Source organism: Natator depressus, chromosome 5, assembly GCF_965152275.1.
Source record: "Natator depressus isolate rNatDep1 chromosome 5, rNatDep2.hap1, whole genome shotgun sequence".
NCBI classification, from domain to species: domain Eukaryota; kingdom Metazoa; phylum Chordata; order Testudines; family Cheloniidae; genus Natator; species Natator depressus.
The window spans coordinates 128,672,507-128,697,339 of NC_134238.1; the positions used below are offsets into that span (position 1 = coordinate 128,672,507).

The 24,833-nt window shown below is 45.4% G+C and overlaps 1 protein-coding gene across 2 annotated transcripts; it reads left to right on the plus strand.

Moving 5' to 3' along the window:
- Positions 1 to 3,172: 3,172 nt before the first annotated feature.
- Positions 3,173 to 24,199, plus strand: POFUT3 (protein O-fucosyltransferase 3). Of its 2 annotated transcripts, XR_012639443.1 has the most exons (6): positions 3,173 to 3,812; positions 9,522 to 9,870; positions 11,958 to 12,249; positions 19,625 to 20,460; positions 22,605 to 23,495; positions 23,619 to 24,199. XR_012639443.1 is itself a non-coding variant. In XM_074952153.1 (5 exons), the coding sequence occupies exons 2-5, from the start codon at positions 9,790 to 9,792 to the stop codon at positions 22,827 to 22,829; spliced, it is 1,434 nt and encodes a 477-aa protein (XP_074808254.1). In that variant the 5' UTR covers positions 3,173 to 3,812; positions 9,522 to 9,789; the 3' UTR covers positions 22,830 to 24,199. The 2 variants fall into 2 exon arrangements, 1 of the variants encoding a protein (XP_074808254.1); XM_074952153.1 differs by having other exon boundaries at positions 22,605 to 24,199.
- Positions 24,200 to 24,833: the final 634 nt, after the last annotated feature.

Here is a 24,833-nt window from a genome sequence, read left to right on the forward strand (position 1 = left end):
ACCTGCTTACTTCCCTGGTCCTTCTCGCATGAACAGAGAGCAACAATCCCCGAAGTCCGACGGTGCAAACAATTCAATGTTTATTGGGGTGAACTTTCAGCAAGCGATGATTCCAATTTCCTTCCTTAGTGTCCCCCTTCCCAGCTCTGACACCACAGAGCCTTACCTGTGTCCCTGTTCCCATTCCCATTCCCCCCTTTAGCAAAACATAATTCCAATTCCCCCACCCCCATTCCCTGTTCCCATTCCCCCTCTTACTTCCTGATTGACTGCAGACTATATAGTAAAACTTGAGTTCTGCTTAGCTATACCTTAACCAATCATTTTCCTGAAATTTAACTAACCAATCCTAACATATTGTACCATGATTATTAGACCAATTGTATCCCACCACCTTAATTGGTTTACACCCAACAAAATTAATTATACAGCAGACAGAAACAATCACAGAACCAGACAGAGATTATACAGACAAACAATAGGGAAGTGGAGACTACAATGATAGAACAACAAAGAAATGAGGATTTCACATCCCAGCTATTGATAAGTGAGTTCTTGCCAGACGGGATGCTGTCAAACTAAGTTTTCTTTAAATCTTCTAGGCTCTTCCCTTTCTCTTGAGGTGATAGGAATATAATCCTGTCCTGATAATGCCTAACAGCCCAATAGCACCTTATTTCAATGTGACTAGTTTGGAATGTAAGGATGTGACCCTACACTTCCCAGCCTATGGCTGTCCCTGCTGCTTAGCCAAAGGTCTTAGCCTAAGAACACGGCCTTAGACTATCATAGTGAGAGAAGGCCTATAAACAAGCAGACTGTGATTTTGATTCTTGTTTTGTACCTCTATAACTAACTAAGTGATAAGAATACACCTAAATTCTTAAAGTATAGACCTTTGCAGACAGGCCTGAATATCTATATCCTAACACCCTCACATTCAGTTATACCCTCATTTCTCACATTAATTTGAATCTACCACTGCAGGTTTTTACTGGGAATTGAGGGATATAGCGTCTAACCATGATGTTTATTCTTTCTTGATCATTCTGCTTCCAGCAGAACTAACCCCCCGTGATGCTGAGCGTGTTATATATAATGCATACTTTGCTCATGTCTATACAATCATTGCTAAATGTTTTATGTTGTGCAAACTGGTCAGCTGACAGGCTGCAGTAGCAGCTTAATTCCTCTGGATGGCACAGCTGGACTACCCACATATCCACTTTCTCTTTCCAGACTCTATAATGGTGTGACACCATATCACTATCAGCATTAACTACAAGGGATACGCTGTCCAGAATGAATGTTGTCATAGAATATCAGGGTTGGAAGGGACCTCAGGAGGTCATCTCGTCCAACCCCCTGCTCAAAGCAGGACCAATCCCCAATTTTTGCCCCAGATCCCTAAATGGCCCCCTCAATGATTGAACTCACAACAACCCTGGGTTTAGCAGGCCAATGCTCAAACCACTGAGCTATCCCTCCCCGTTGTCAGACTAGGAAATATGGGGAGGTGTTATTTAAGAAGCAAAACACTGACAGTCTCATGACCATCTAGCTGCATAATGAGGGCCTAATCTAAAGCCCTTGAAATCAATGTGACCTTCATTGACTTCAGTGGACTTTGAATCCGCCCCTAAATTCTAATTCTGTCTGCTGCACCCTGGACTACTCATCGTATTCAAAAATCACGAGAGACTTAAAAATCATGAGATTTAAAACAAATTTTGAGTTCATTTTATTTGTCTTCTGTTCCTGAGCATTTAGGGTGCACTCGGATCATATTTTCAGTCTCCGCAACCATGAAGGCTAGGAACTTACTGAAAAAAACCATGAAAGCTGAGATTTCCAGCCAATAACAGGACTCCGGGAGCAGGGCCCTTAAGAAAAACACCAAGTATTTCAGTCACGTGATAAATTTGTGAAAGGTAGCACCACAGACTGGGAACAAACAATGGAGAGGTGCGCTGATGTTATTCAGACTCTTAAAATATGTCCTAATAGTCCGGTGGCAATTATGGTGTGCATAATAGTGGCACCCAGAAGCCCCAAGAGAAGACAGAGCTCCATTGTGGTAGGAACTATCCATACACGTAGCAAGACAAGCCCTGTCCCAGAGAGCTTACAGTCAAAACAGATAAGACAAAGGGTAGAAGGGGAAAAAGAGGCAGAGAGAGAGGAAGTGAATTTTTGAAGGCCACATAGCTGGTCAGAGGCAGAGCTGGGAATAGACTATAGGCTTCCTGGCTCCTAGTCCAGTGCTCTAGCCACTAGACCCCATCTGAGAATCTATATATATCTTGTGGTTATTGCATGCTCTATGCCATGCAGTAGATGACTGACAGGAACATTATAAATGATGCTGGCACTGTTTGCTACACCATATCGCCACAAGCTCTATCTAAAACCAGGTGGGGTCAGGAGCATGCACCATCCAATTAACATTAGATTTCATAAGTTAATGCTCTGCCCTACAACAATGTCCATGTCTATTCATACAGTTCTATAGCCAGTCCTTAAAAATGCCTCTGCTGGGGTAAGCTGTCATTTATACCCTTCCATTCCCCTCTTATAGTGATCCTGTCTCCCTCCCTGTCTCCATCCCCACCTTCCTTTCCCAAACCATCCATGTTCCCCTACTATCCCTCCCACCTCCCCAACACCACCAGCCCCCCCCCCAAACTCTTCTGCACACTTTTAAACTGCTCTGCCATTCCAGTCTCCTCCGCCATAGCCCATGAATCTTCCCTTCCACTACTACCCGTTTCTCCATTCTCCTCCATCATTGACCCCCTCTCCCCCACATTAATTACATCACACACAGGCTGGGCTCATCTTGGGCCATCAGTTGCAAAACAAGACACCTATATTCTGGGGGAGCAGAGAATTCTAATTTCCCCCCAAACACAATCCACTTGCCCCTTTGATGTTCCAGGCATAAAACATGAGATTTTTCTAATTTATACAAAAGAAACCTGACTCGGGCCAAAGTAACCTGCTTTCAAAAACAAGCACATCTTTAATCCAAATAATGGAAGCAGCTTCCATAAGCTTCTTCGACCCAGAGGGCCTGAGTCCACTTTGCCTGTGTGTGGCACTTCCACCTACACAGAGTGCTAGCCGCTTGGAATGGTCCTGCTTTACATTCACTTTGCACAGGAGTAGAGAGATGCCCATGCAGAGAGATGCAGCAGGCAAGAGAGAATCAGCCTCGCCATTTTTATACTCCACATGTCAACTTTATTTCCAAGTGACACATCTGATCACAGACTTCGCCAAGTGGATGCATTTTAGCCGGCCCTTGGCTGGAGAAGCACAGAGCTCACCGCACACTCCAAACTTTTATGACGCATTTCTTTTTACAACTGAACAGCCCTCCTCTGGCAGAACACAGTGAATCTAAGTCCCGTTAGGAGAGCGGGACTGGCCACAATAACTGCACTGTTATCAAAAAAAAGAAGTCAGCACAGAGAACAGATTTTTGCTGAGATCTCCTTGTCAGGGACTTCCAGGAAGCGCAATCTTCACAAAAATGATAGCACAATTAATGTAGTTAGTTTTCCTTTGCAGAACTTTCAGGACCTAGGAAAGATTGGATTCCAATCCTGGATGAAGCTCTGCTTGGCAATAGGACTCGTGAAACTATGGATACTGGATTCCCAGGAACTCAGAGGGATTCTCTGCATATTTATTTTGCTAAGAGAAATATTCTAAGCTCCAGGTTTTTATCCTGATCTCGAACAGCTGCACAAACTGAAAGTAAAAAGAGCATAGCAACAATGGCCTAAGAGCCCCGCAGTTTTCCTGAGGTAAGGGGAAAAATCATCACTGGTGTGGATTTCTTGGTTATCTAACAGCATAGGATGCAGTGATGCTGAGAAAGATGCAAAGAGCTGTCTGCAACCCGTAAAGGGCTGAGATGGAGAACGGGATCAGCAAACCCTAGAGCCTTTGATTGCTGTTATAAACTGTTTAAGCAGATGTAGTTCGATGTTGGAAAACAAATAATCTGTGCGTTGCTGGGCTGTACAGTCTGGCATTTTGAATAGACGAGGTTTCCAAAATGCATTTGTGTGAATTTAAATGAGGTTGTTTCGCTCCATAGGAGACTAAAAGTTTGTAATGTATTCCAGTCATTGCTCAAATCCCAAACATCGCTACCCATTTTGAAATTCGTGGACAGTCCTGATAGTCATAGGTGGCCAGCTAAGCTTTCAAAACAACTAGGGGTGCTACCATAAAACAAATATTTACTGTTACCACTATTTGAAAGTTCTGAACTTACTTTGGGCATTTCAAATTCAGTATGCTGGCAGTGCATCAGCACATGATCCTGTAATATCATCACCGACGGGAGACACAACATGCCAATATGTGGAGAAAGTAAATGTCACCCCCGTCCTCCAAAATTAGCAACTCTAGCCTAATTTCTGGCTGGAAATTTTTACTCAATCAGATTCTTAGTTTTGATCTAAGCAGGAAAAGAAATGGTCCATTGTATTAAAGGCACTGAACTGAGTTCTATTGTGCTCTGGATGTAGATATTCTGGGTTTACACCAGTCTAACAGAAGGTAGAATTTGGCCCACTATATATGTGCACTATGTTTCCTGTGCACTTCAAGCACTGCAGTGAACCACCAGAACACGTGGCTTGATTTCCAAAAGTGCTGAGCACCTAGGCCGTATTGCCAACCCCAAAGCATTCAAAACTCATGAGACAGGCCTAAAAAAAATATATTTTGTGTTCTTTGTCTTCTGGTTTCTCCGCTTTCAGAGTGGACTCATGTTTTCAGAATCTTCTCCACAGTGATAAAGATTATTTGAAACCTAAGTTTTTAAAAACAGAAGCTGAGATTGGCATGTATTCATGTGACGTCGGGAGCTGCGGCTTTAATAAAAATGTCAAATCCACGAGGCATGTAATAAAAATCCAGTGTTGCCAACTCTCACCAAGCCACCCGTAGGAGCCTAACTTCAGGCACCCATTTTTAAAAAGAAAAGGAGTACTTGTGGCACCTTAGAGACTAACCAATTTATTTGAGCATGAGCTTTCGTGAGCTACAGCTCACTTCATCGGATGCATACTGTGGAAATTGCAGAAGACATTATATACACAGACACCATGAAACAATACCTCCTCCCACCCCACTCTCCTGCTGGTAATAGCTTATCTAAAGTGATCATCAAGTTGGGCCATTTCCAGCACTAATCCAGGTTTTCTCACCCTCCGCTCCCCCACAGACAAACTCACCCTTTTGCTGGTAATAGCCCATCCAAAGTGACCACTCTCCTTACAACCTGCATGAAAATCAAGGTGGGCCATTTCCAGCACAAATACAGGTTTTCTCACTCCCCCACCCCCATACAAACACAAACTCACTCTTTGGATAGGCTATTACCAGCAGGAGAGTGAGTTTGTGTGTGTGGTTTTTGGAGGGGGGTGAGGGGGTGAGAGAACCTGGATTTCTGCAGGAAATGGCCCACCTTGATTATCATACACATTGTGAAGAGAGTGGTCACTTTGGATGGGCTATTACCAGCAAGAGGGTGAGTTTGTCTGTGGGGGGGCGGAGGGTGAGAAAACCTGGATTAGTGCTGGAAATGGCCCAACTTGATGATCACTTTAGATAAGCTATTACCAGCAGGAGAGTGGGGTGGGAGGAGGTATTGTTTCATGGTCTCTGTGTATATAATGTCTTCTGCAATTTCCACAGTATGCATCCGATGAAGTGAGCTGTAGCTCACGAAAGCTCATGCTCAAATAAATTGGTTAGTCTCTAAGGTGCCACAAGTACTCCTTTTCTTTTTGCGAATACAGACTAACACGGCTGCTACTCTGAAACCTGTCATTTTTAAAAAGTCATGGCATAGCATATTTAACTGCTTTCCCCCTCCCTTCTCTAGGGAACACAGTGCCAGATTTCCAAGAGTGCTCAGCAGCCAGCAGCTCACACAGAATAACAGGAGCTGTTGAGGCACTGAGCACATTTGAAAAAGGCTGGTTCATTTAGGTACCTAAATGGGAGCTCAGCTCTTCTGACAACCTGGCCCTTACTATTGTGAGACGAAGCACAGAGCTGTGAATGCCCCAAAGGAGTTAGGCATCCAGGTCCCAGTTTCGGGTACCACTGACATGCAAACAACTCCAGCTAAAATGCTATAGGTGCCTAACCTCCCTCAGCTCCTCAGTTCCTTAGGCACTTACGTTTCTGCCTCTGAGCATGTGCGTTGCTCCCTCCTTGTGGGTGTCTGGGTGCTTAGCTCCCATCTAAGCCTCCGAGAGATTCACAAATCAGGGCCGCCTACTGGATCGGGTCTCTGAGGCAAGTTCACGGTGATGACAAACCCTTATAACATTTAACCCCGTGGTTAGGGTGCTCACCTGGCAGTCTTACCATGCTACCCTTACTGCTCCACTGTGGCTAGGCGGCGCTGCCTTCAGAGCTGGGTGCGCAGCGAGCAGCTGCTTCTCTCTGCTCTTCCTTCAGAGCTCACCCCACCCCAAATACATTCTGTGCCCCCCAGTCTGAGAACTGAAAACAGCAGTGCGAGCAGCATGGCAGGGGACAGCGAGCAGCGCCTGTGGGAACATGAGCAGCCCAGTGACGGGAGCCCTTCCTGATTGGGGAAGGGTGGCTATAGGGGGGCTAAGGCAAATTTTGGGGTGACTATAGCCCCACAAGCCCCCCCTAGTACTGCCCCTGTTGGTGTGGACCCTGAGTCGCTGTAGTTTGAATAGGCCCCCATCCAACCCGAACTAGATGTGTACACCTCCATCAAAGTCCTGCATGGGCTGGAGCCATTACACATCCTTGCTTGGTGCTGTTGGTGACAGCGAAGGCTTCTGATGAGTCAGCACACTCCATCACCCTGGCCACCGTGGAATAAGTGGATAACAGCAATCATCTTCTCCAGGCCACTAAATGTATGAAGGCGTTTCCATAGGCCCTAGCGATTCATTGTGTCAGAGGCCTTGATCAGGTAGTTAAAGTCCCCCGACTCGGGAGGAAATTCTGTATTCAGTGCTGGGTTTGAATGGTGTGTGGTAAATAAGGTCTAAGGCCACATATTGAATGACGATAATAGAGTTATTGAATAACTACCTATTCACTGAAGGAGGCCGGGTCCCGTGGAAAAATAGCATGTGATCATGTAATTAAAGACTGTTTCATAAAATACATGCAAGTAAGGGGGCTGCATTAAGTTTGCACAGGCAGCCTTAATTCTGGCATTTCCTAACTTTAGAGTGCTGAACTTTGTAATGTTAATATGCTTTGAATGTAGTGTTTTTGGATGTTTTATATTAATATTAACTGTTGTGCACAATGAAAATATTAATGAGGAATTCATTTGAATGTGTTTTGTTAACAAACAGAAAGGTACAAAAAGTCTAACGCACTCAAGAGTAAGCAGGTATGGTACCTTTGTAAGCAGATATGGTTGAAGACATTTTGCTTTCCGTCTCATATGTCAAATATAAAATTATTGGACCACTTAAATATTAATCTTAGTATATGAAATACGTAAGGCTTGATCTACACTACAGACTTATGTTGATAGGGTCTACCAGCGGAACTCCTGGTGTAATTTGCCTCTAACAGCTTTGAAACCTTCTAGTTTCCCATTCATCACAATGCGGAGATGTGTGTCCTCTGGCTCAGTCTGGTACCATGCAGGAGATCCAGCATTAGCAAAATGGCATCTCTCACTGCCATTGAAACAGGGACAGGGATGACTTAACTGTTTCCATAGTTCATTTCTTAAAGACGCATAGGCCAAATCCTGGTCCTGTGTCATGTGGTAATAAGAGGCCATGGCCCAATATAGCCTTGGGACCCAGATGTGTATTATTTGAACTGGGGCAATGCATTGTAAGTGAAAGGGGATTTCTCTGTTCAATTTAAACAAATGTTTAAGTCTGGACAGTGGGGTTATTTTTGTGCATGCTTCGTAGCTACTTTCCATATATCTTCCATAATTCATTCCAGGCCAGACTTGCAGACACGCTGGATCCAGGCAAAGCAGCTGGGACTGAACTGTTAGTTTGGCCCTGTATTTCAGATCTTATTGGGAGTTACAAAATACAGGCCTTACACCTCCTGCCTTGCACCTTGTGCAGCCAGTGGCGCTGGAAAGTTTTTAGTAATTGGGATGCTGAAAGCCAGCCCCCTTACACCTTTCTGCCCCCCTCGGCCTCCCTGAGCTGAGGCTGGGAGCAGGGCTGTGTCTCTGGGAGTGGGGGATTCGGACAAGGGGTAAGGGGGCCAAGGCCACAGCTGGGGGTGGGCGTGGGGCCAGGAGCAGAGCCTCGGGCAGGGGCCAGCAGCCAGAACACCACGTGCGGGGCCAAGAGCAGAGCCCCAGCTGTGGGGCCAGCCGTGGGGCTCTGGGAGTGGAGCCCTGGGAGCAGGGGACCAGGTGCAGGGCGGGCCTCGGGAGAGGAGGCCTGGGAGTGGGGAGTGGGGCGGGGCCAGGCACAGGGCCAGCGGCCAGGGAGTGGGGCCGCAGGAACAGAGCCCTGGGCGCGGGGCCAGGAGTGGGGCTGGCAGCCGGGACCCGAGTCCCAGATGAGGGGTTGAGGGGTGGAGTGCGGGCGGAGGGCCGGGAGCAGGGCATAGGCATGGGAAACACCCCCAGTTTTATACATGGAGCCAGTGGCTAGGAAGTGGGGCATGGGGCCAGCCCCCGGGACCGGAGCCAGGGAGTGGATCCCTGGGTGTGGGGTCAGTGGCCCCGCATACAACCTGGGAGTGCTACAGCACCCCCCGCACCCCTACTTCCCACGCCGATGTGTGCAGCCCTTTATACCATGCAAAGGGCATGTAAAACACGCCCACATCAGCAGGCTAATATTTCAGCCCTATGCTGCACAGATGTAGAACATGGTGGCAAACTCATTGGGCAACATTTGTTGCTGCTGCAGCTAGCTTCTGTGGGGCACAGTTGAGAGGGGGAGTCACAAAGGAGCCGGTCGCAGCTCCACGGTTCTAAGGCCAGTTTGAGGCTAGCCAGGCATAGATTAGAGCAACCTAGTGGGTGCTCTAATCCTCTCCAGCTGGTGATGTCCACAAGGGGGTCTCTAGGCACTGTCTTGATAGTAAGGACGAGTAATAATAAATGGTTTCTGATGGGGCGGATAGAGGTATTTCTCACTCTTGTTATTAGACCAAGTTCTCAGACTCATAAGTGTTAGGTAAATTGTCAGGCTCTGATCATTTACACCTGTGTACAGTGAATGCAAATCAGAATCCTCTGCTCAGCGACACAGGTGTTTTTACAGGTATTTTACACCCATTTTTCACAAGGGTCAATGCCTAGGAGGTTCATGTCAGTGGAGAATCAGGCCCTGTCTAGGTTGTTAGTGTGCTTAGCAGGCCTGGCTTCTATCTGGAACGTATGTAGTAACGGTATCGGCTAAGTGCATCTCAGCGTTCCACTTGGTACTAATTTTAACTGCACTTCTGTTGACAGCACATATGTTTCTAATATTTGCCCCTTCACTCTGTGTTTGATTTAGCCAGTCCATCCACCTCCAAGGTATCTTTGGTTCAAAATGCTGCTCTGATGTCTACAGAAGAACACAGTCCTGTCTAGACATTGAACCAAACACTGAGCTTGGAATACAGTCCTTGATGGAGCCTCCTTCTGAGCAGGTGTGGCCATTGAGAAAAACAATGACAGAATGGGAAAGCACAGCAGGAATGACTGAAGCTGTAGGAGGAGCTGGTATCCCTGATAACAGGCCTTGACCACCACTTGGCACTCTGTGGGCCTGGCAGCACAGCATGATTAGAATTGGAAGGAAGAAACTTTGGGCATCTTTATTCTGCTTTACGGCCTTCTTTTTTCTTCTTGTTACACTCCAGGTACAGTTAATCCTCGGATTGGGTAGCTGAAGAGTTCTAGTCGTGGAAGGGAGGGAAAAGAGATGCATGTGGTTGCACTCCAACTATTACACAATTCCGGCAGGACAAAGATGTCATTAAAGGCCCTAAATATTTTCATTAATAAATAACACTTTAAGAAGAATCTTTGTAAAGAATTTCTACTAGTTGTGGACTTCACTGAGAGCACAGGGCTAGAGGGAAAAGGTAAATGAATTAATAACTTCGTTACAAAATAAGGAGAAAAGACAAAACCCAAAGGCAAAAAATCAATGTGGGTAATAAGGGCTTAGAAAACTTTTAGTAATACTAATCATATATAAAAAATGAAAACAAAAGTCCACAATTACTTCAAAGTCTGATCTTTCTCCTTTTTTTAAATTATTATTTATAGGCATTCATCAGTAGCCCTTCTTCTCCAGACAAATGAAATTTTGATGCATGTTTAAAGATGTCTAAAATCATTAATAATTTTGGACTGAGCTACTGACTGCAAACTGTGGCCAGGAAGCCCTGAGACAGTTGACAGAGTTGAGAAAGTGTTCTCAGAGCTGGGCGTCTCCTGGAGCATTGTCTCCAACGCATTGTCCTTTGATCATAATATCACAAAACTCCTAAATCCCAGCTGTTTGGACCTGCAGCCATTCCATAGTAGCCCGGGACTTGTCTGGCCACCTGTTCAATACTTGGGAAAGTATAGACCGCCAGGGAAACCTAGGCGCTGCCACGAATGGTGATGGTGACTCAGTAAGTGGCATTCTTCCTTCCAAGTCTGTACTGACCCAATGGCCATTTATGGTGGTAGGAAGCACAGCGTCAGGCCAGCAAAAAAGTCTGATATGAAAGATAAACATGTTCATCTTTTTCCATAATATATAAATAAGCATACCCATTGCAGAGTATATTTAATTAGCATATCTTTGGGCAGAAGAAAACAGGCCCATTCTTCCTGCGGTATCTTCAGGGCAGTTTCTCCTCTTCCCCTGGAGGAGGCTGGGGCTTCATTTCCCCTTTCCCACCCCAGAATTGTCCTTTGTCCTGCATTTTGCTGATCTTCTTCTCCTGAAGTCTGAGCCCCTCCTCCCCAGCCCCCAGGGTCTCTCTCTGTCTGCTGTGTGCCCACTTACTTCCACCCAGAGCAGCTGGGAGGAGAGCAGTGGGACTTGGCTCTGCCCCACAGCATGCCAGCCAGCACAGCTGAACCAGCTTGGAGGTATCTTAATTTGCTGCTGTTTTAGACCAGACTGGCCTTTATTAATAGATAGCAACCATGGCTCATGTAAGTCAGTCTTGGCTTGCTGACAGACTCCTCTAGACTGCAATCTCAATAGCTCCCACAAGCTAAGCGGGTTCATTTGGTCCGGCCAGGAGTTGGATGATATAATCATAGCTATCAGAGTGTAACCCTCCCCCGTGCCCCCAACTATTAAGCAGTCATCCTTCGCCCTGCACACAAAGAACCATTTACAGTGTGCAACGTAACAAGAAGGTTTTAGTGATCCTACAAAACCTGGGGCAATTTTGTGTATTCTTGAGCGCCTCTTCTCTTGTATTTTCACTGTTTACTGACACCTCCCTTTTCTAGAGCATGCCTGTAACAGGCAGGGCTTGGATGACCAGATGTCCTGTTTTTAAAGGGACAGTCCCGTTTTTTGGGACTTTTTCTTATATAGGTACCAATTACCCCCCATCCCCTGCCCCGTTTTTTCACAGTTGCTATCTGGTAACCCTAGGCAGGGCTAATTTTAAAAATGGGCCTTCCTCCATTTTGTAAGTCTTTATGAGACAGACAGCAGAAGGTATATTATAAACTACGGTGCCCTCACCAGTTTCAAGGTGAATAAATTACTTTGTCTACTTAAATTCCCTTTACAGTTTCAAATGGGTATAGTATTTTTCACTTCTATACTAAAACAGCCATGAAGTGCTGCTTAATGCCACTAAACAGCTGCCAAAGTCTCCCAAGAGATGGCTGCATTTCACTGACAAACACAAGGAAATTAGCATCTGCTAGCCAAACTGTATGTCCCTGGCCATGCAAGTTATGATGTATGTGTTTTTCTCCAAAGGTGGTTCTTGAACTGGGCAAGTCTGAAAGGAAGATAAAAGTCTCCAGTTTACAAGATGGTTCATTAAAACTGGAGGAGCAGCGGAAACATGCATATCAGTTTTTTAATAAACAGGAACTCTACAGCTATACCAGGAGAGTTTTAGATGCGGACAGATACCCTATCCTGCTCTGGTGGTCCCCGCTGACTGGCGAGACTGGGAGGTTAGGTCAGTGTGGACAGGATGTCTGTTTCTTTACTATCAAGAGGACCTACCAGCATAATCACATGACAAAAGCCTTTCTCTTCTATGGTAAGGAACTGAGTCATTTTAAATGAGTGAGTTCCCTCCCCTCTGCTATTTCTCTGTTATAGATCAAGTACAGAGCAACTGTAACCCTCCACAGCGGAAGTTGTTAAAGTCTGTCTGGTGACAAAGTGCACCAGCAAGTATCTCCACTTGCACCTAAAGTGTAGTTCTACTCTGAAAAGTGATCCTGGGAAATGGCATTGTGGAATTACTTGTGCATTGTCTCTGGCTGACTTCTAGATCAAATGTGCTTGGTTTACATGTGACATGGACATTCTTCTCCCTGCCCACCCTGAAAAGCCAGCCTCAGATCTGAGAGTCAAGCTTGTTTCTTTCCTAGCCTCGCCAATTTGTCTTATGTGATAACAGCCCCATTCCCTTCCATGCCAAAGGGGTAACTAGTTGACTGTGAGTGGAACTCAGTAAACAGTTACCATTGACGATGCCCAGAGAATAGAATCTACCTCTCTCTCTGAGCAGTGTTGGCTTTGCAGGGTAGCAGAAGTCAAAAACAGAAACAACATTTTTGTCACTAACGTAAGCAGATATAACTCGAAGTGCATCATTTAAGAAGCTGCAATTTTTACAGAGTTTCTTTTTAGAGAAAAACTGCATTTTATGCATTCAGTGCGAGGAAGATTTTTTTATTCTCTGACTGTAAGCAGCCATCAACTAAAATGTCTGATATTAGAAGATTATTTCTGGGTTCAGTACCTTGATTCATTAGCTCAGAGGGGCACATGTGGTTTTTTTTTTTTTTTTTTAAACAAAATGTGAACCACAGGAAACAAATGGCTTTTGATAATCAGTGAGCTTTATTTAACACTGAACTGCAAACTTCCCACCTCTTCCATTCTGAGAGCTCTAAATTACACCCAATTCCAAAGGGTAAGTAGGTCAGTTTAGTTTATTAGTGAGCCTGTGCTGAAGCATGAATGGGAAGAAAAAATAGCAAAGGAATCAAAAGCTGACCCATTTTAAATAAAAGGAAACCAAAGCTTACATCACATGGATACTATAAAGTCTGTGATATTTCTGGCCTATGACAGTGCTTCTGTTTGCCACCCCCAGCTCTAGCAGAAGTACAATTTGCTCATTGTACCAAGCTTGAGGAAATGATTAAATATACTTAATTAAACTGGAATGAATATATTAGCAAAAAGACCCTCCAAGTACTTTTTTTTAATCACGACAGTGCACATTTTGAAACCTTTTGAAAGGCAAATTCAAAAATGTTAGTTTTTACAATAGCAGGGAATGATCTATCATTGCCAGTAAAGGCCGACTCAAAGCTTGTATATTATATTAAATGCGAAAAAGAAACCCTATATTAATGCAAGGCTGTTACATATTTAAACACAGCAAAGTTAAGTAATGCATAAAGCAAGCTCTCATATTAGCATTAACTTGCCTTTATTGTACATTATGGATAAGCTTTTCAGAAGGTCAGCCATCTCCTGGAGGGTGCAGTTTGCTCCTGTGAAGTTTGCACCTGCCATTGTCTTATGGGTGGAGATCTGGGTGTTTGCATCTCAAGATCTCAACCTGTGGGCCGCTTGCGGCCCAATCAGCACAGAGCTGCGGCCCACGTGACATCCTCAGGGCCATGCGGGTAGTATTGGATGCGGCCCACAATGGTAAATAGGTTGAGAACCACTGCCCTAGATACCTGCCAGGGAATTGTATCCCCAAGGGAGAAGCTTCCCTGCTCTGCCTCTGAAATTTTTGCCTATGGATATTCAGAAGGTTTTGTGCCTTAAAGTAAAAGAAGGTGCTTTTCGGTGGAATTGTTTTACTAGCAATACTTGCTTTTGTTTACGTCGAATCATCCGTATTTACTCTCCCAGGCATCCTGTGTGGGTGATGTCTCTACAGAGGCACTGCTGACCTGTCATTTTTCTTCTTTGAAAAGTATCACACAGAAGCCCATCCTCTCCTCAGAGTTCAGGGTTCTGTTCAAAGGTGAAGTGTTGCCTCCAACAGTGGATTTTACTCCTGCCCTTGGGAAGGTTTCCAGGCAGTTCCTTTTTAAAAACTGGGATCACAGCGTTTACATTTGCAGGGAGAGCTCCTGCTTCCTCTGGATTTAGGAGCCAACTAACAGTATGTCTCCACTGCAGTCAGAGATGTGATTGAAGCTAGGGTAGCCATTCTGCCTAGCTTTAATCTAGCTAAAATGACAAAAATAGCGGTATAGATGTGGGGGCACGGACCCCAGCATGGGCTAGTAATGTGACTATGTACCTAGGGTCCCATGTGTGCTGAAACCCGTGCTGTTGCATTTACATTGCTATTTTTAGCCACACTAGTGCAAGGAAAGCTAGCTCAGGTATATCTCTCTTAGCTTCCATCACACCCCGGATTGCAGTGGAGACAAACCCTCAGAAGGTTCTGCCAGGAGCCAAGGCAGCAGCTGCTTGAAGTGAACCTCTTGGCAGGGGATGGTGTCCCAACTACCAAAGCTGCAGACATTAGAATTTGAAGGGTACGTCTACACGGCAGTCATGGAGTGTGATTGCAGCTGATGCAAAGCCCGGCTTGACAAAGCCCTGGCTGGGATGATTTAGCTGGTGTTGGTCCTGCTTTAAGCAGGGGGTTGGACTAGATGACCTCCTGAGGTCTCTTCCAACCCTGATCTTCTATGATTCTGTGATGTGGACATGTCCAAACCAGCTTTAAGCCAGCTGGCTTGAACACTGGAGCAGAGAAACCAGGCAGTGCATGCTTAGTATAGGCTGGCCATGCAGCTTCACTGCTCTGGTAGCTGAGCTAGGCAGATGAAATCTAGCTCGGGTATGTCTGCACAAGCTGAAATCGCACCCTGTGACTGCAGTGTACACATACCTTAAGAGCCAGGGGAGTTCTACCCTCTCTACCCCGGGAGATGAGACCCTGCGTGCAAGGTGCTTTCAAAGGAGCAGAGCCTTTTCACATCCCCCATTCCCCTCTGCACTTTGCCACGTATCACAGGTTTCCTAATTAATACTTTGGAGACTATAATTATAAGTGCTTTCCATCAAAAAGTTGGAGTGTGCTAATAAAGTTTGCGGATGATACAAAGCTGGGAAGTATTGCCAATTTAGAGAAGGACCGGGATATCGTACAGGAGGATTTGGATGACGTTGTAAACTGGAGTAATAGTAATAAGATTAAATTTAATAGTGAGAAGTGTAAGGTCATGCATGTAGGGATTAATAACAAGAATTTTAGTTATAAGCTGGGGACGCATCAATTAGAAGTAACGGAGGAGGAGAAGGACCTTGGAGTATTGGTGGATCACAGGTTGACAATGAGCCGCCAATGTGATATGGCCATGAAAAAAGCTAATGCGGTCTTGGGATGCATCAGGAGAGGTAATCCAGTAGAGATAAGGAGGTGTTAGTACCGTTATACAAGGCACTCGTGAGACCTCACCTGGAATACTGTGTGCAGTTCTGGTCTCCCATGTTTAAGAAGGATGAATTCAAACTGGAACAGGTACAGAGAAGGGCTACTAGGATGATCCGAGGAATGGAAAACCTGTCTTATGAAAGGAGACTCAAACAGCTTGGCTTGTTTTGCCTAACTGAAAGAAGGCTGAGGGGAGATATGATTGCTCTCTATAAATATATCAAAGGGATAAATACCAGAGAGGGAGAGGAATTATTTAAGCTCAGTACCAATGTGGACACAATAACAAATGGATATAAACTGGCCATCAGGAAGTTTAGACTTGAAATTAGATGAAGGTTTCTAACCATCGGAGGAGTGAAGTTCTGGAACAGCCTTCCAAGGGAAACAGTGGGGGCAAAAGACCTATCTGGCTTCAAGATTAAACTCGATACGTTTATGGAGGAGAAGGTATGATGGGATAACATGATTTTGGCAATTCATTGATCTTTAACTATTCATGGTAAATAGGCCCAATGGCCTGTGATGGAATGTTAAATGGGGTGGGATCTGAGTTATTACAGAGAATTCTTTCCTGGGTATCTGGCTGGTGAATCTTGCCCACATGCTCAGGGTTCAGCTGATTGCCATATTTGTGGTCGGGAAGGAATTTTCCTCCAGGGCAGATTGGAAGAGGCCCTGGGGGTTTTTCACCTTCCTTTGCAGCATGGGGCACGGGTCACTTGCTGGAGGATTCTCTGCACTTGAAGTCTTTAAACCATTATTTGAGGACTTCAATAGCTCAGACATAGGTGAGAGGTTTATTGCAGGAGTGGGTGGGTGAGATTCGGTGGCCTGCATTGTGTGGGAGGTCAGACTAGATGATCACAATGGTCCCTTCTGACCTTAATATCTATGAATCTATGAATCTTGTTCCACCTTCTTTATCTCATCATAATCTTATTAATTCCCCTTTGTTCCACAGTGGCAGGTACTGTCATCATCTCTTTAATCCTTAAAAGCTCTTTGTCTATCAGCTAGACCAAGATTAAGTGTGTGGTACTGGAATCATTTTAGGGCTTTTACCTCGACTGCGTATTTCTACAGGCTTCCCTTTGCCCAATCCTCCTCTTCTCAGTTAGTCAGTTTTACACTCCCATTTACAGTCCCTCATCTCACTCTGCTTTCTTGCATCCTCTCTGTAGTCTCGTTTTTCTTGACACCTCCTCCAAGAGGAAGTGTACATGTAAAAGTCAGGGAAGTCAAGGTTACTCTGAAGTCTGTGGTATTTCACTATCCTCTACTCTTTATCTCTTCCTAACACCACTTGAAAGCATGTTTTAAAAAGAAAATAGCCCTCATGAGCTACTGTTCTAATAATTCACCTCCACTGCTAGCAGCTCACATCGCAATAACACAGCGAAAACAGAAAAAACAAGGATCATTTTCCTATATGCTGTATGATGCCTCATCATGGGAACATACAGTCACCACACAGAATCACATGTAAAAAGAAGAGGATACAGAATGCTTTAACTCCTCCAAATACCATCCGTTGTCCTTTATGACTCTTGCACTAGTGGTTTTAGGATTTTATACCTCCACCCATCATTGTAGGAGCTGGTTGGATTGAAGGGAGTGTCATTCTTATGATGGGAAGTCTTTTCCAAAGAATTAGGTCTTGCTGCATTTCCTAAAGATGGTCAGACTTTGGCTTCGCCTGATGACCTCTGAAAGTTTGTTTCATGGCCAGATCCCCTTGATTGAGAATAATGATTAAAATGTCATATCCAAACTACTGTACTAGCACTTAAACTACAATCAAATGATATATACCGTAGTCCCCAGCCAATAAATTGTCCTGATATAATTTTTTTAAGCACTTTGCAGTTAATCCCAAGACACAAATCACAGACTAATCAAATGAACTTCTCACAAAAAGTACTGGAGCTACAGCAGTGGTTCTCAAACTAGGGCCGCTGCTTGTTCAGGGAAAGCCCCTCGCTGGCTGGGCCGGTTTGTTTACCTGCTGCGTCCGCAGGTTCATAGAATCATAGAATATCAGAGTTGGAAGGGACCTCAGGAGGTCATCTAGCCCAACCCCCTGCTCAAAGCAGGACCAACCCCCCAATTTTTGCCCCAGATCCCTAAATAGCCCCCTCAAGGATTGAACTCACAACCCTGGGTTTAGCAGGCCAATGCTCAAAGCACTGAGCTATCCCTCCCCCCAGTTATCCCTCCCTCGCCGCTCCAGGCCAATGGGGGCTGCGGGAAGTGGCATGGGCCGAGGGATGTGCTGGCCGCCCTTCCTACAGCCCCCATTGGCGTGGAGCAGTGAACCGCGGCCACTGGGAGCCGCGATCAGCTGAACCTGCGGACGCGGCAGGTAAACAAACCAGCCCGGCCCGCTGGGGGCTTTCCCTGAACAAGTGGCCGCCCTAATTTGAGAACCACTGAGCTACAGTGTATGATTTACCACCATGCTCTGGCTGCTTTGGGCCATTCTAGTGATGCAAAGCAGCCAAAAACCCAGGCTAAGGGGACAGTTGAACAGCCAAGTTTATGGCTACTTTGCATTGCTGGAGTGGTCTGAGTGAATCTGTCCCAAATATCCATTTGTCTGGTTTAATTCTCTTACCTGTTATAACACCTTGATATTTGGTTACTAAAGCTTTTTGGAATAATGTCTTTCTTTTTCTTATCCGGGGAGGGGAGTGGAAGTAAGGTTACTTTAAAGGTAAATGGGCACAAGCTCCGATAAGCATGTGTAATTATTGGGGTTATTGTGTACCCCAAACCTCTAGGGGTGCCACTAGCATGCCTCATGTACCCCATTTTGAAGGCAAGCACAGCAGGTAGGTCTTGTAGGCGCTAGCCCTGGTGGGTCCCAGTAGCCAATCAGACACATGGCTAAGGAAAGGGCTACTAGGGCTGGCAGGAAAGGAGAAAGGTCGCCGATACCCTGGATACAGAAGCTTAGTTACAGTTTGAAGTGAGCAATAGTGGTTCTCATTTGGGCCCCTGGGGCAGTCCAATCGAGAGGCAGGGCACTTCAGGCCTAGTGCATGGGGTGCCCTCTCCAGTCCAATCTGTACTCAAGCAAATAAGCATCTGCAGGCTTCCAAGCCAGGCTCAGTTAGTGTCTCTCATTGGGGGTCCCCTTTGCACTGGCTCCCTGCCCAGCTGCTGCTGCTTGCCCAAAAGCCCCACAGAGACCTGCACCCAGCTATGATGTCCAGCAGTCACAGCCTGTCCGTTTGCGGCACAGTTCCCGAGGCTTCTCTCCAGCTTCCTGCTGCTAAGTGGCTCCCACTCCTAAGTCCCAAACAGGGCCCTGCCACATCCTCGTTCAGGACTTTACCTGGCCAGGGGAAGGGGATGTACAGTGAGGAGGAGGCTGATGGGAGTTGAAGTCCCTAGCTTTGCAGATCCATCACACATGATTCATCTTAATGGTAACTCATATTCTCCAAGGCCCATAATCTGAGAATTTGGTTACACGAGAACATGTGGTACAGATCCCCACATCCCCACACTGGTGTTTATTGTTGTGCGGTAATTGTTGGTTTCATAATTATGACTATTGTATCTGGAATTTTATTTTGACTCTGTGGCCCTTCGTTCCAGAGAAGGAAGCAATCCTGTTATTTCAAAATGTCTTACAACAATTAAAAATAATAATGAGTCCACTAAAATGCAAAATTAACACAACCCTTTTTGGCCTAACTGTAATCTAAAACACTGCTATTCCATTACAGAGTTTACTGGAAATATTAAGAGGCCAGTTGTGCCACCTTTACTTATGGTGAGTAGTACCTTACTACAGGACTAGTCCTTTTGCAGTCAACAGAACCTTACTACACATACAATCGTATTCATTGTGAGTAAGAGTGGCACAGGTAGGCCCGAAGTAAATAACAAGGGCCTTTTACAGTGATTTAAATATATATATTTTTCCTAGTTCAATATATTAAGGATTTGGCTAGTAACATTATTTGTGTTTGTCTAGGTACTGACTTTAATATAGATAGCTTACCCCTCCCTCGTAAACGCCATCACGACTGGGCCCTTTTCCATGAAGAGTCGCCCAAAAACAACTACAAGCTCTTCCACAAACCTACCATCACCTTGTTCAACCATACAGCTACCTTCAGTCGCCACTCCCATCTGCCGCTGACTACTCAGTATCTGGAGGGCATAGAGGTCATAAAGTCTCTGAGATACATGGTTCCGCTGCAAAAGAAGAATAGCTTGAGAAAAGGACTTGCACCGCTTGTGTATGTGCAGTCCGATTGCGACCCTCCTTCAGACCGGGACAGCTACGTGCGTGAGCTGATGAGCTACATCCAGGTGGACTCCTATGGTGAATGCTTGCATAACAGAGACCTTCCTCAGCACCTCAAAAACCCAGCCTCCATGGACGATGGTAACTTCTATAGAATACTTGCTCAGTACAAATTCATTCTTGCTTTTGAAAACGCAGTCTGCGAGGATTACATCACTGAAAAACTCTGGAGGCCCCTCAAGTTGGGAGTGGTACCAGTGTACTATGGGTCCCCCAGCGTTACGGACTGGCTTCCTAGCAATAAGAGTGCAATCCTTGTAACAAGATTTTCACATCCCAGAGAGCTGGCGCACTACATCAAGGCACTGGACACAAATGACCAAGAGTACGAGGCCTACCTAGAATGGAAACTGAAAGGGGCCATCTCCAATCAACGACTGCTCACTGCTATCCGAGAACGCAAATGGGGAGTCCAGGATATCACGCAGGACAATTATATTGATGTGTTTGAGTGCATGGTGTGTAATAGGGTGTGGGAAAACATCAGAAGGCAGGAAAAGGTACTCATAACTCTAATTGTGTTTGGGGTTGTTTTCTTTTAAGTATAGCTAGCTTTGGTGAACAGAATCTGACTGATCTTCCAGCAGGGCTAAAACTCCCGTGCCATGCTGACATACATAGACCGATATACACTTTATTTAGAGAACACTGCCTCTTAAGTTCATCAGTTATGATCATGAGGGGCCACTTGTTAGGGTCAGAGAGTAGTTCTATCTCCTTGGCCTCTCTCCTGGGATTACTAGTTGTGGCGGATTTTTCTGATAGGGACACAGCACACGTGGAATTAGACTGAAACCACAAACTCATGTCATGTCTCCCTCAATCATCATGCAGTAAAGATGGGCAGCCACCTTTTCAAAAGTGGCCACTGATTGTAGATTCCACAGAAGTTTAGGTGCCCAATTTCAAGCACCAAGAACGGAGTACCCAAAATCTATTTTCAATTTTTTCCCCCTTGGTCCTTTATCAATATGAATTGAATTATTTTTACATCTGCTTATCCAAATCAGGAACTGTGCTCACATTTACATTATCACACAAGCTGGCTTGGGACATCTCCTCTGCTCTTTTCTACTGTGGCAGTCTGAACTGTAGTGCTTTCTCATCAACCAGCAAGGGGAGACAGAAAACTCTTAGGAAGATGAACTGTACTCATATGCAAAATGGCACTAAGAATACTCAAGTTGTTTTCAGCTACTTGTCTGTTGCTCATTAGTTAAAGGGGATTAAAAATTTTGCCATGCAAATTATTGAGCATTCAGCTTATCTAGGATCCTCAATTCAATGGAGCCTTTAACTGATTGCAAATTTCGGATCAAACAACTTCTTTTTTGCTTAACCATGCAAGTGGAGGAAGCAGGTGTAGGAGAGAGTAACTATAGAACTGAAAGCTGAGATTCTCCTCATTCCCACATTGCTGGGTCTCCCTAATCAAGGAGGCTTCCAGGACCAAAAGGCCCGCTGAGTTCACCAGTGCCCGCTTCATAGCTCCTACCACACAATGCATATATGTTGAAATGATAACAAGTAATTGCTAAACTCTTAGAGCCAGAATCTCAGCTGGTATACATCAGCGCCACTCTGTCGAAGTCAAGAGAACATCTCCAATTTATACGAGCTGAGGCATTGGCTATTATTCTCTAGGAATCTGATCCTGATCCATTGAAATCAGTGGGAGCTTTGCTAATGACTTCAAAGAGCATAGGATCAGACCCCAGAGCAGGGATTAGAATATTTTGCTGAAATGACTCAGTGGATTGGTAGCTACATAGAACCTTTCGCAGTTAGGTTATCAGTTCAGTGCAGCCCAATTCTGTCTCATCTGGGAGCTTGTACCATCTAGTTTCTTTTTTCGGTGGCCTATATGAAAACTAATTTGGTTTCAGTCCAGTTCCCAGTGAAGAGATGTCTCCCTTCTGAAAATCAGCGCCATGACTACCACTCTCGTGGATGTGAGAGAGACAAGGAGGTAATATCTTTTACTGGACCAACTTCTGTTGGTGGAAGAGACAAGTGTTTGAGCTTACACAGTGTCCTGAAGAAGAGCTCTGGGAAGCTCGAAAGCCTCTCTCTTCCACCAACAGAAGCTGGTCCAATAAAAGGACCAACCAGCTTGTGTCTCTCATATCCCAACACGGCTACAACGACACTGCAAACAACTCATGTGGATGGGCAGGGAAACCAATCTACGCTTTCACTCTCCAGGGCAGGGTTAAGGTACATTATGCAGGGCAGGGTAGGGAAGCTTTCAGTTTCACTGCATGTGCGGTGCCCGTTCTATCAAAGCAGCAGGCAGGATACAGTCCAGAACGTGAACTTCACAAAGAGGTGTTCCTACGGTGCAAGAAACAGTGAAATATGCTTTCACTGAGAAAGAGAATTTGGAGGAGAAGAATTCGGGAGGGATCGCTCAGTGGTTTGAGCATTGGCCTGGTAAAACCCAGGGTTGTGAGTTCAATCCTTGAGGGGCCCACTTAGGGATCTGGGGCAAAAATTGGGGATTGGTCCTGCTTTGAGCAGGGGGTTGGACTAGGTGACCTCCTGAGATCCCTTCCAACCCTGATATTCTATGATTCTAATCAGTGCAGCTATCCATGACCTGGAGTCTAATTAAACCCTTCCTGTGTTTCTCCTCCATTGCCAGGGATTGTCACCCAGGAGATGGAACGCACAAGTTAACCACCTGAGCTGCCCGAAACCTGAGGCTTTCTTGTTCTCCTCTCCAAACATACGCTGGACATCTCTGCGAGAGATGTGGATACCAAGCTTTGAACAATCCAAGAAAGAAGCCCAAGCACTGAGACAGCTGGTGGAAAGGAATATGAATTTTACAGCTCAGGAATTTTGGACACTTGTATTCAAAGAATAAACACGACAGGCTATCACACAGAGCGAGCTCCCCAAAGGAGTGCGCTTTGTAATATTCTTTTGCACACTGCCTTAACATCTGTAGGTCAATAAGTACAGGAAGGAGTTAAATTGTCCTGTAAGATAGAATGCAGTAGGTACAGTACTCAGTAAGTACTGATAAACTACAGAATTACCCGAGCGGTTTTTTAAAAACTATATTTTTATACTAATTGTCATTAGCTTGGACATTTGAGCATTAAGACCCCTACTAAGGAAGGTGCTTAACGCACATGCCTGATTTTAAGCCTATGAGTAGTCCCAGTGAAGCTAATGGGACCACAGTCACTTGCTTAGTAACAGGCCCTTCCTTGCAGAATCGGGCCCTTCGCCTTCTCTGATCCAAGCTCCCACATCCCTGGGTTGACATCCACAGGCTATGGAATAGTTTATACAATCACATTGGTGTGACCTCTGTGGCAGCGTGCCTTTGAGACAGGTGTAGCGATCAGGCTTGCTGCTGAGTATGTCTGTTTATCATCAGTCCCCTTGGCATTCACAGGTTTAGTTGAGACTTGGCAAGCTAAGACGTCCTGAGGCTGAGAAGGAATGTAAAATGCATCAGTATTTAGCACTGGGAAATTCCAGCTGCTGCTTCCCGGGGACGGAAAGAATGAAAATGTGCTGGGTAAGCTTTAACAACCATCTCCTTTTGAAAACATAGAACCGTATGAATTTTTGCCCTCCAGGAGGGTCACTCCAGATTAAATCATTCTGTTTATTCTGTAGTAATCTATTTTCTTTCACGTAGACAATAATAGCCGCACAAAGGTGAAAGGATGCGATTGGCTGAAGCAGGGATTATATGAAGGGCCTGATCCTGCTGCAAAGCCGTCCCTATGTCGACACTCGAAATGCTACAGCGGCACAGCTGCAACAGAGCCGTCACAGAGTCAAAGTGCCCAGCCCGCTATAGGAGCCAACCCATGAGGCATATCGGATATCAGTGGGTATGTCTACACTGCAAAAATAACCCCCCCAACCAAAACTGTGCAACAAGTCTCAGAGCCTGAGTCAACCGCGGGACTTGCACTACCGGGCTCAAAATAGCGGAGAAGGCGTTCCCGCTCAGTCTGCAGCCAGTCTGTGAGACCAGCCCAAGTGGGAACATCCACACTACTATTTTTAGCCCTGTTGCATGAGCCCAAGTCAGTTGACTCAGGCTCAGACTGGCTGCCTTGTTTTTGGTTTGCAGTGTAGACGTACCCTGACATGCAATCTTCAGAAAAATTGCCTGTTGTACCTTTTAACATAACACCAAGAGCTGTAAAATATTGCGCGCTCTCTCTCTCTCTCTCTCTCTCTCTCTCTCTCTCTCTGCCTCTCTCTCTCTCTCTCTCTTTTAAGAAGCTGTGAAGAGGGTTGATGCTGGAATGATCGGGCCATCTGAGAGCGATGAACTAAGCATAAAGTAGGAGAACAATGGAGCGACTAACTTAGAAATCTTACACTGAATCAATGACTAAGAAAGTAATTAAAGACATACAATATAAGAATTACTGTGTTCATTTCAGTGCAGCGTGGGCCCTGGTCACACTGCTGGTGCATGACTGGGCTCTCTCTTGCACACAGGATGCTGAGATGGGGTGGCACCCGTTGGAAATTCAGCCAAATACGTACTCAGGCGAGGCATTAGAGAAGGTTGCCGAGGGATCTTGAAGGCTGTAGGTGCTGCATACTTGCCATGTGTGTGATGCCTTTTACCAGTCATCTGCGCTGTGTCTGCCTTCCAAGAAATATGGTGATACAATGCGTGGTCTCCCAGCTGCCTTTCTGATAGTGGATTGGGAAGAACAGCACATGGGGCATCTCTGTTTGGGCCTTAAGACATCGACTGTCCACCCCAACACACTCCTTCCATCTGCTGTCCTGAGCAATTAAGTATAGCATGTGGATTCAGCTACTTCTCCACAGAAGTGCAAAGCAAATGGTCATGCCTGGAGAGTAGCCCTGTGTAATGCATCTT